Genomic DNA, 10,743 nt, shown 5'->3' on the forward strand with positions numbered 1-10,743 from the left:
GGGGATAGGATCAGATGGTGTAGCACAGGATGGGATAGGGATGGGACAGGGATAGGAAAGGACGAGATGGGATAGGATGGGATGGGATAATGGGATAGGGAAGGATGGGATAGGGTAGGATGGGATGGGATAGGGTCGGATGGGATAGGATGGGATGGGATAGCACGGGATGTGATAGGGTCAGATGGGATGGGAACAGGACAGAGCAGGATAGGATCAGGTGGGGGTGGCAGAGGATAGGATAGGGATGGGATGGGGATAGGAAAGGATGGGATAGGGTCAGATGGGATATGGTGGGTTGGGATGGGGACAGATGGGATGGGATGGGGTCAGGAGGGGATGGCACAGGATGGGACGGGGATGGAATGGGGAAAGGAAAGGATGGGATGGGATGTGGTAGGACAGGATGGGACAGGAATATGAAAGGATGGGATATGGTCAAAGGGGATACAATGGGATGTGATAGGGTCAGATGGGATACAATGGGATGGGGACGGGACAGAGAAGGATAGGATCAGGTGGGGGTGGCACAGCATGGGATAGGGATGGGATGGGGATAGGAAAGGATGAGGTAGGATGGGATAGGGTCAGATGGGAGAGGGCAGGATGGGATGGGGACAGGATGGGACAGGGATAGGATCAGATGGGGTGGCATAGGATAGGATAGGGATGGGATGGGGATAGGAAAGGATGGGATAGGGTCAAATGAGGTAGGGTTGGATGGGATGGGATGGGGACAGGACAGAGCAGGATAGGGTCAGGTGGGGGTGGCACGGCATAGTATAGGGTTAGGAAAGGATGGGATAGGGTAGGACAGGATGGGATAGGATGGGATGGGATGAGGACAGGACAGAGCAGATAGAGTCAAATGGGATAGGAAAGGATGGGATAGAGTCAGATGGGATAGGAAAGGATGGGCTGGGCTGGGCTGGAATGGGACGGGATGGGACGGAGATAGGAAAGGATGGGATAGGGTCAGATGAGATGGGATAGGGTGGGATGGGGACAGGACAGAGCAGGATAGGGTTGGGGGAGTGGCACAGAATGGGATAGGGATGGGATGGGGATAGGAAAGGATGGGATGGGGTAGGACAGGATGGGACAGGGACAGGAAGGGATGGAATAGGGTTGGATGGGATACGTTCAGATGGGATAGGGTCAGATGGGATGGGATGGGGACAGGAGAGCAGAATATGGTCAGGAGGGGGTGATGCAGGATGGGATAGGGATAGTATGGGGATAGGAAAGGATGGGATGGGATAGGATGGGATGGGATGGGGACAGGAAAGGATGGGATAGGGTTGGATGGGATACGTTCAGATGGGATAGGGTCGGATAGGATGGGATGGGGTTAGGACAGCAGGATATGGTCAGGAGGGGGTGGTGCTGGATGGGATAGGGATGGGATAGGGATAGGGCCAGACGGGATGGGATAGGGCCAGATGGGATGGGACAGGACAGAGCAGGATAAGGTCAGTTGGGGGTGGCACAGGATGGGACAGGGATAGGATGGGGACAGGAAAGAACGGGATGAGGTAGGACGGGATGGGACAGGGTCAGACGGGACGATGCCAGGACCCAGCAGGCCACAATCCCGGGGGGGGGGGGCCACCGGCCGCGCCAGGGCCTTGCTCGGCCAGCACGCGTTGGGACAGCACGGCACGGGCACGGGGACGGCAGCCGGGGCGTTGCGGGCAACGCACCGCCTGCAAGCCTGTCCGCGAGACCTTGCGATCCCCGCAACGCCCCGGCTCCCCCTCTACACCCCCCCCCCGAGCCCCCTTCGCCCCCCGAAGCCCCTCTCCCCCCTCTCCCCGGCGGAGCCCGCGCCGTCCTTTGTTTACATGGGCCGGTGGCTGGCGGAGGCGGCGCCGCCGGGGGAGGGAGCGCTGCTGTGCTCTCCCCAGCTGTTTCCCGCCTTGTGAGACACACGCACACGCACACTCACACCCGCACACGCACCGCCCGGCCCCGCACGCCGCTCCCAGCCCGGCCCGGCGGCCGAGCAGCCCGGCATGGAGTACTTCATGGTGCCCGCCCCGAAGATGCCCTCCCTGCAGCACTTCAGGAAATCCGAGAAGGAGGTCATCGGCGGGCTCTGCAGGTGGGGCACGGCTCTCCCCGCGCTTCTGCCCCTTTCCACCATTTTCTCTCTCTCTCTCTCTTTTTTTTTTTTATTATTATTATTTTATGCTTTAAAAAAAAAAAAATTCTCTGTATTACTCCCCCCCCACCCCCCCCCCCCAGCCGCGCTCCCGGGGCCGCCGCTCCGCACGTGGGTGCGCGCCCGGGGGCGCCGCGCACATGGGGCCGGGCCCCGCCAGCGGCCATGCGGCCTCCGGGGGGGGGGCCCCGCCGCCGCCGCCGCCGGTGGTGGTGGTGCTGGGGCGGCGGGGAGACAGAGGGGGGGCGGCACCGGGCCGCCCCGTGCCCCCCGGGGACGGGGATGGGGGCAGCGGAGCCCGGAGGAGGAGGAGGAGGGGGCCCGGGGGCGCCCCGGCGGCGGGCGACGGGGCCGGGGGGGCGGCGGCGGGGGGCGTGCGGCGGGGCCGGGGGGGTGTGTTTACTGCGGGCCCGGCCGTGACTCTGCAGCCCTCCCGGAGGAGGCGGGCCGGGCCCGGGGCTGCCGGGACTTGTAGTGCGGAGCCCGGCCGCGATCCGCGGGGCCCCGCCGCACAAAGCGAGGCCGCCCCCGGTGGAGGTGGGGGGGGGGCGGCTGCGGCGGGCACGGGCCCGGCCGCGGGAGGACGAGGAGGAGGAGGAGGAAGGGGATGGCGGCCCCGATCCCGGCCCCGGTCCCGGCCCCGGCCCCTCCGCCCCGCCCTCGGCCCGGGTGCGGCCCCGGCGGGTCCCCACGCGGCTCCATGGCGGCCCGGCCCTGCGCGGGGCCTGCTCGGGCCTCTGCCGGGCCCCCGCGCACACACACACACACATGTACACACACACACACGCGCACACACATACACACGCACACCGACACCCACACGGCCCCAGGCCCGGCTGCGGCGTGGGCGCGGTGTGGACGTGGCCCCCCTACAGGGGCTGGGGGGTGCCCGGGCCTGCCCCAGGGCGCGGGGAGCTCGGGGGCGCACGGCCTGGGGAGGCGGGTGCTGCCCCCGGGGGGCTCGGGGAGCTGGGGTGCACCCTCCTTGTGAGCTTGGGGAGCTCAGGGACACCCTGCCCGTGAGCTCGGGGAGCCGGGGTGCACCCCTCTTGCAAACTCGGGGAGCTCGGGGACACCCTGCCTGTGAGCCCAGGGATGCCCTGCCCACGTGCCTGGAGACACCCTGCCTTTCCTGCAAGCTTGGGGGACCCAGGTGCACGCTGCCTCGGAGTTTGGGGACGCTATCCCCTTCGTGCAGGCTTGGGGAATGTGTGTACGCCCTGCCTGGGAGCTCGGGGAAACTGGGTGCGTCCTGCCTGCAAGCTTGGGGAGCTCGGGGACACCTTGCCTTCGAGCCTGGGGATGCCCTACTCTGCCTGCGTGCATGGGTAGCCCCAGGGATGCCATACCTGTGAGCTCAGGAAGCTTGGGGACACCCAGCTGGCGAGCTCAGGGTGCTCGGGTACACCCTGAGCTCGGGGACACCCTGCCTGAGAGCTTGAAGAGTGCAGCAACACCCTGCCTGGGAGCTTGGGGACACCCTGAGCTTGGGGACACCCTGAGCTGGGGAACACCCGGAGCTCGGGGACATCCAGCCCACCGGTGCAGCCCAGGCTGTGAGCTGCAGGCACCGACAAACAAGGGCTGGCACAGCGGGTCGCCCGCAGAGCCCCGGCACGTCCTCATGAGTTGCGTGGTGGCGGCCGGCTTTGATCCCCCGTGGTTTTGCTTTCCTCGAGGTCCATGTGAGCGTTGGTGTCCCCGCCAGGTCCCACGTGGGTACCGCCATGCAGCTGGAGAGGGAAGGATCAAATTCTACCTGTCCAGCCCACGCCTCGTGTCCGGGTGCACCCGCGGCACGGGGTGGGGGCTGTGGGCACCCCGGGGCTTCTCCCCACCGTGGCTTTTATGGCACAAGCGCTTCCGTGCACAGGAGCGGCCGGAGCAGGAAGGGAGAGCCCGGGTACGCTGCTGGCGCGTCCCAGCACGGCGGCGGGGCTGGAGCTGGGGCTGGATCTGCCCCGCTCGGGGCTCTGCCCCCGTCCCTGTGGCTGCAGCACTGCCGCCGTGGGCAGGTGCGGGCAGGCAGCAGCCGAGCACCGTGTGGAGATGCCGGTGTGGAGCCTGCTCCCAGGGTGGCACTGGGCGCCAGGACAGCTTCTGAATTGAGGCCTTTCTTTTTCCCCTTTCTGTATTTAGCTGTCACTTTTTAGGTCTCTTCCCAGGAAGAGCAGCTGGGGAAGGTTACGAGAGGTCTGCTGGTGAGGAAACGGGCTCTTCCTCCTTTTCTTGTATTTAAGAAACTGGTTCCGCGCTGCCCGGCCTGAAACATCCCCATCTAATTCCCCTTGTGGGCTTGCAGCTGGTGGCCCTCAGGCCTGAGAGGCATCAGTGCAGGATGACGAGGGGCAGATCCTGCCCTTGAGGAGGGACAGTGACCCTGGCAGCCACCATGCTCACTCTCAACAGGACTGTCCCCACGACGAGTGGACGTGAGCCCGTGCCCACTGCTGTGGCTGCCCCAACGTCGCGCTGCGTTCTAACGGCCGCGATGGGCACATGCGGGGCAGAGCCCCAGGACCCATCCAGAGCCCCGGGGCACCCCTGCGGAGCTGTGCCGGGGGATCCGGTGCCTCCAGTGCTCCTCACCCAGCGCCAGCCTGCACCGTGGCGCTGTCTGGGCAGCCGGGCACCAGCGTCTTCCCCGTCCCCGTGGGCTGAGCCAGGACCTTCCCCAGACACATGGCTTTGCTTCCCAGCCTGAGCGAGGCGTTCGGTGGCACGGTCCTGGCTCCATGCGGTGGCACGGTCCCGGCTCCATGTGCTGGAGCTGAAGATAACACCATGGCCCCGCACCCGGCACGATGCAGACGAGGGGCGAGAGGTGGCGGGGAGGCTCGGCTCGCTGTGCCTGCACCGTGGCGTCAGCCCCGGCGCTGCTTGGCACCTGGACGCATGTTAAAACACAGGCTGGGGCCGTGCACGGCGCTGCTGCCTGCAGGGGAAGGCCAAAGCCCCTCTTATCTCGCCTCGTGCCGGCCGCCTGTCCCCTCTGTTTTGTCTTCGGCATTTCGCAGCTTTCCTAGCCCTGTCTCTGCACGGAGCTGGGCGCCTGGCGGCGGGGGCAGGCTGCGGCACACGTCGCCTGCTTTGGTCTCAGTGCCCGGCTGTCGCCCCAGCATTCAGGGCTCCGTGTTGCTCGCCGCCTTGCTCGCTGCCCCGTGCCACCGTCACTGTCCTCTGCGTGCCAGCACCCCACGGGGTCAGGAGGCGCAGGGTGCGCGTGCTGCCCCTTCCCTCCCGCCGCGGATCCCCTTTTGTTCTGCTCATTTATTGACCACTGCTTGCCAGGACTTAGTCTCCCTGCTCCCCGCACCACCTTGGGGCTGCTGAAGAAGCCAAGCGGGGGGGAAGAACCGGGACCCCCCCAGCCCTGGGCTTCACCAGGGCGCAGTGCCCGGCCGGGGCACGTTGGCGGTGGCCGGCGGTGTTTCCCGGCCCAGCTGTGGGGCGAGGGCGCGCAGGAAGCAGGCGGGAGCTGCGGCTTCGGGCGGGACGGGGGCTTCTCCGCTGGGAGCTGTCATCTGGAAGCCATCAGCGGGGCGGAGGGAGCCGCCTTCCCGGGGCCACACACGCTGGCCGCCCCGCGGGGACGCAGCCGGCGGCCTCGCCCTCCCGCCCGCGCAGGGTCCCGCGGCCCCTGCCAGCGCGTGGGCACAGCGTGGCACGGCCCCGCGGCCGCTCAGAGGCGATGCCGGTGGAGCAGGCACGCACATGTGGCCCCAGACAGGGCGTCTTTGCTCACGGGGTGTCCGTCAGTCCCTCTTCCTCCCGGCTTTCTGGAGCTTTGCGGAGCCGTGTGGGTACGGGAGCATTGCTAGCTTTTGCCCCAACGGCAGCATCGTGCAGCCTCTCCCCGTCCTGCACAGGACAGAGGTTGCGCTGCTTCCCACCTGCCTGCAGCTGGAGGATTCGCCCCGCGGGCTCAGCTCTGGCCGTGCTGTCGGGATTCGGGTCTGCCCTCCCGGAGGGTTCTCCCCACGGTGTTCCCCATCCTTCCTGCCGCTCGGGGCTGCAAATCGAGACAGTGCGGTGCTGGGGATGCAGAGCACAAACGGCCGGTCCCTGGGGGACGCACGGGGGTGCAGCCCCCCCACCTCTAACACCCGACCTCTCTCGCAGCTTGGCCAACATCCCGTTGACTCCGGAGACCCAGCGGGACCAGGAGCGGCGGATACGCAGGGAGATCGCCAACAGCAACGAGCGAAGGCGGATGCAGAGCATCAACGCTGGTTTCCAGTCGCTGAAAACCCTCATCCCGCACACGGACGGGGAGAAGCTCAGCAAGGTGAGCCGGGGCTGCGGCGATGGGTGACGCAGGTGTCGGTCCCGCACCTTGTGGTTTCCTACACTACTTGTGGGGCGATGCCTGAGAAGGGCAAAGTGGGGGTCGTGATGTGGGGCGCTGGTTGCAGGGAAATCCCAGGGGAGGTGCGGGGCAGGGGGCTCGGGGAGGGACCGTGACTGCTGCCTCACCGCCCCCGGCTCTCTCGCAGGCGGCCATCCTCCAGCAGACGGCGGAGTACATCTTCTCCCTGGAGCAGGAGAAGACCCGGCTACTGCAGCAGAACACCCAGCTCAAGCGGTTCATCCAGGTGCTGCCCCAGGCGCTGGGAGGGGACGGTCCTGGGGGCTGGGGAAGGGACAGTTCCCGCTGCTCAGCACTTCGCTGCTTCTCCTCGAGGTCCATCCTAGGACATGGAGGGGGGGGGGAGATGCCCTGCCCTCCTGGCAGGCTGGGGGGGCGGATGGAGGCACTGACCCCACACGCTGCCCATGTCCCCAGGAGCCCCTTCCCTTGTGGGGAGCCCTGGGATGTGCTGGGGATGGCCACTGGGGTGGCACTGCCCAGCCCTGGTCCGGGTGGAGGGCTGGGAGAGGAGGGCAGCGCCAGGGCTGGGCCCCATCCCCTGACACTGTGTCCCCACGGCAGGAGTTCAGCGGCTCCTCCCCGAAGCGGCGACGGGCGGAGGACAAAGACGAGGGCATCGGCTCACCGGACATTTGGGAGGACGAGAAGGCCGAGGACCTGCGGCGGGAGATGATCGAGCTCCGGCAGCAGCTGGACAAGGAGCGCTCGGTCCGCATGATGCTGGAGGAGCAGGTGAGGCCGCGGGACGGAGCCGGCCGTGCGCGGGGCGGGCTCGCCCTCTAGCGGGCTGCGCCGTGGGGATGCTGGAGACGGTGCGGGTCCGGCTGCGTGGCTGGGACGAGCCCCTCTTGTAGCGAGCCCCTCTTGTAAGGAGAGGGCTCCGCTGTCCAGCTCCCTGTCCCCAGGCTCGGCCGTGCGCTCTCCGCCTTGTCTCCACATCGTCCACCCCGTGGCTCCGTGCCCGGGGACATCCCAGCTCGGGTCAGGGCAGCGTGCACGGCATGGGCTGTGCTCCCCCAACACGCCAGGGCCCTCTCTGCTGGCAGGTTCGCTCTCTGGAGGCCCACATGTACCCCGAGAAGCTGAAGGTGATTGCCCAGCAAGTGCAGCTCCAGCAGCAGCAGGAGCAGGTGAGGTTGCTGCACCAGGAGAAGCTAGAGCGCGAGCAGCAGATCCGAACCCAGGTGAGTGCGGACGCATCCCACCACCCGTCTGGCTGCGGGGATGCCCCGGCAGCCCCCGTCCCTGCAGGCTTTCCCCTGGGATGCGTGGGACGGTGAAGCACAAGGGGTCAGGGCAGTTTGATGATGTGCTTGGCACCTGTGGGAGGCTGAGGTGGGCAGCACTGTCCCGGCAAAGTGCCTGTGTTAAGGAGCTTGGTAGGGGTTGATGCCGAGGGTTCACGTCTCACTGGGGGACTCCAGCTGATTTTTGGGGATGCCAAAACTGCTCGCTGCCGCCTGCAAGGCTGGGACGGGCAGCAGGCATGCTGGCAAGCATCGCTGCCTGGCAGAAGTAGCAGGACTGCAGGGACAGAAGCCTTCACCCCTAGGGGTGGGGAGCGTAAAAGGGAGCGAGGAAAACCGGCTTCCTCTGTCGTTTGGCTTCTGCAGAGGTGCTTCCCTGCAGGAGCCCTCCCAGCCGCCTCCTGGGGAAGTTCAGCCTGTTTTTAGGTGAAGGCTCCTTAGCCTCCTGCAAGGGCAGCTCTTTGCACCCGCTATTTTAGCGGGGATCTTCGAGGGATGCGGCATGTTCCCAGCTGAGCAGGTCGGGACGATAGCAGGGCGAGCGCGCAGCAGCCGCTCGGGTCTGGCTTTAAGCCTCTGCCTGCCCGAAAACCAAAAGCTTCAGGATACGGGGGGGGAGGAGGAATTCTTCAAGTTCATCCGGATGCCTCCTGCTCTGCCAAAGCAAAGCTGACTGCAGCTTTCAGCTGGCGTCCTCTTGTGTCCATTCAGGATGGGCGAGTAGCAGCTGATGGAGCTTTTATGGCCTTTTGGCAAGCGGCGCTCCCCATCGCCGCCTTGCCCGGGTCCAGGGGCTCCTGCCCGCCGTGTGCAGTTACGGGGCTGCCCCTCTTCTGGTTCCCTCCTCGCTTCGAGCCACAGTCATCTCAAGTGAAAACTGGGCATGGAGCATGGCAAAACGCCGCTGCGAGCGGGAGGGACGGGTTAGGGCACTGCTTCCATCCCTGATAACCAGCGTCAGGGTGGCCACGAGGCCCCCAGCGCCGGTCCAGGGCGCAGACCAGTGTTGGGGTGCGGGGACCTGGGGATGTTCCCTTACAGATCACAGCTCTGGGTAGGGCAGAGGCAAAGGGGACGAGGGGTTTGGGGCAGGAGCTGTCGCCCTGGGTGGGGGGGGGTTCCCCAGAGGCTCACACAGAGGGAGGCTTTGCCGTGCTGACGGGGGGGGGTTTGCTTCTGTGCCCAGCTCCTGCCAGCACACGGTCCCCCAGCGCCCACCCACCATCCCACTGTGATCGTACCAGCACCACCTCCCTCCCATCACGTCACCGTGGTCACCATGGGCCCGTCCTCGGTCATCAACACAGTCTCTACGTCCCGGCAAAACCTGGACACCATCGTTCAGGTAGGGAGGGCTGCGGCATTGCAGGGGGGAGCACCACAGGGTGCCCCGGGGATGTGGGGGTCCCCAAACCTGACGTGAGGGGGGTGTCACTGTCCTGACGGCCGTCGGTTGCCCTTGGCAGGCGATCCAGCACATCGAGGGGACGCAGGAGAAGCAGCTGCAGGAAGAGGAGCAGCGGCGTGCCGTTATCGTGACGCCTGCGCGTGCCTGCCCCGAGCCCTCCGCCTCCGACACCGCCTCCGACACGGAGGGCAACGACAGTGACTCCATGGACCAGAGCAAAGAAGACCCCTCGGGGGAAGGGGAACTGCCCTGACACCCCCCGGCCAGCAGCCGGGGTGGGGAGCGGGGCGAGGGAGGGAAACGTCAGAGAATATGCTGAAATTTTTAAAAAATACGATGCGATTTGGGTCTCTTTTATGACCTTTTTCCAATACTGTAAATCAGAGCGCTAGAACCAGGCGACGTTCGCTGCTCAGTTCCCAGCGAGCGGGGAGCCGGGGGGGCTGGGGCGGGGGGGCGGCGGCGGGCACTCGAGGGGGGACAGAACTGGAACCGGGGCTCGGGGTGCAGCCGGGGTTTGGGCCGGGTGGGGGTCAGAGCCCCCCCAGCCCCCCGGTTTCATCAAACTCGCCCCCCACCCACGGGAAATCCTGCAGAACCAAAGCCGGTCCCGGCGTTCCCGCTGGCAAGCGGGCACCGTGCCGGCCGGAGCCGGGTTTCCCTCGGGACGCCGGGGCTGGGGGGGGGGATGTCGGTTGGGATTTTGATTTCTTTCCACCTCTTTTTGTTTCGTTTTAAACTTTTCGTTTTTTTAAGCAGGGGGGGGCAGACTCCAAGCGACGCGGTTGCAGACACAGCACCGGTTCTCCCAGAGGGACGGGGACCCCGGCTCGGGGTGCGCCCACCCTGCCGCGGCTCCCAGTCCCCACAAGCATCCTGCACTGTGCCGGGGCGAGGATTCCCACCCACCCCGAGAGCAAACACCAGCGGGATGCGGCTCGTCAGAGCACGGGCTGCCCGGCACGCCCAGCCCCGGCCCCGCCGCGGGGATGGGGTTTTGGGGCTCCGTTTTTGGTGCCGGCCCTGTGGGGCTCCCCTTCCCTCTCCCCTCCCTCCTTTAAGCACTTAATCCGGTTTGCGGGGTTCGTCAGGTGAGAAGAGCTTTTCTGTTTCGTGGTTGTGTCGCTTCTGTTTTTCATTGTGGGCGGGGGGGCCCCACTTTTGTCCCGTCTCTGCCCCCTGCCTCTGCCCCCCCTCACCCCCCCGTTTGGCTGTAGGGTTTTAGGCCAGTCGTGTGTAGAGCCTTGTTGGTATTTGGTAGGTTCCTCCCCAACCACAGCTGTTTCTCTCTCGGTTTCTTTCATTTTTTTGTATTTTTTTTTTACGATTTTCAGGTCTTTGTGTTCATTGAGAAGCTATTATATTTTGTTAAGAAAGTGAAAAAAAAAAAGAGGCTTGTGCCTTTGTAAAGAAACAAAATAAAGTTTGTACTTTGTTTTTTAGAAGCTCTGCCCCAGCGTTATGTCTGTGGGGGCTCGGGGACAGGGTGGATCCGCCCCTGGGGACGCTGTCCCCTGGAAGCCGCCGGGATGTGGCAGGAGGATGCCGGTCC

The 10,743-nt window shown here is 65.6% G+C and overlaps 1 protein-coding gene across 1 annotated transcript; it reads left to right on the plus strand.

The window, feature by feature from the left end:
- The first annotated feature begins 1,824 nt into the window (after window positions 1–1,824).
- Window positions 1,825–10,633, plus strand: TFAP4 (transcription factor AP-4). The gene is made up of 7 exons (XM_040574627.1): window positions 1,825–2,104; window positions 6,287–6,452; window positions 6,661–6,759; window positions 7,098–7,268; window positions 7,583–7,720; window positions 8,970–9,128; window positions 9,250–10,633. The coding sequence occupies exons 1-7, from the start codon at window positions 2,016–2,018 to the stop codon at window positions 9,442–9,444; spliced, it is 1,017 nt and encodes a 338-aa protein (XP_040430561.1). The 5' UTR covers window positions 1,825–2,015; the 3' UTR covers window positions 9,445–10,633.
- The last annotated feature ends 110 nt before the right edge of the window (window positions 10,634–10,743 follow it).

The sequence above is a fragment of the Cygnus olor genome, chromosome 15 (genome assembly GCF_009769625.2).
Source record: "Cygnus olor isolate bCygOlo1 chromosome 15, bCygOlo1.pri.v2, whole genome shotgun sequence".
Lineage (NCBI taxonomy): Eukaryota > Metazoa > Chordata > Aves > Anseriformes > Anatidae > Cygnus > Cygnus olor.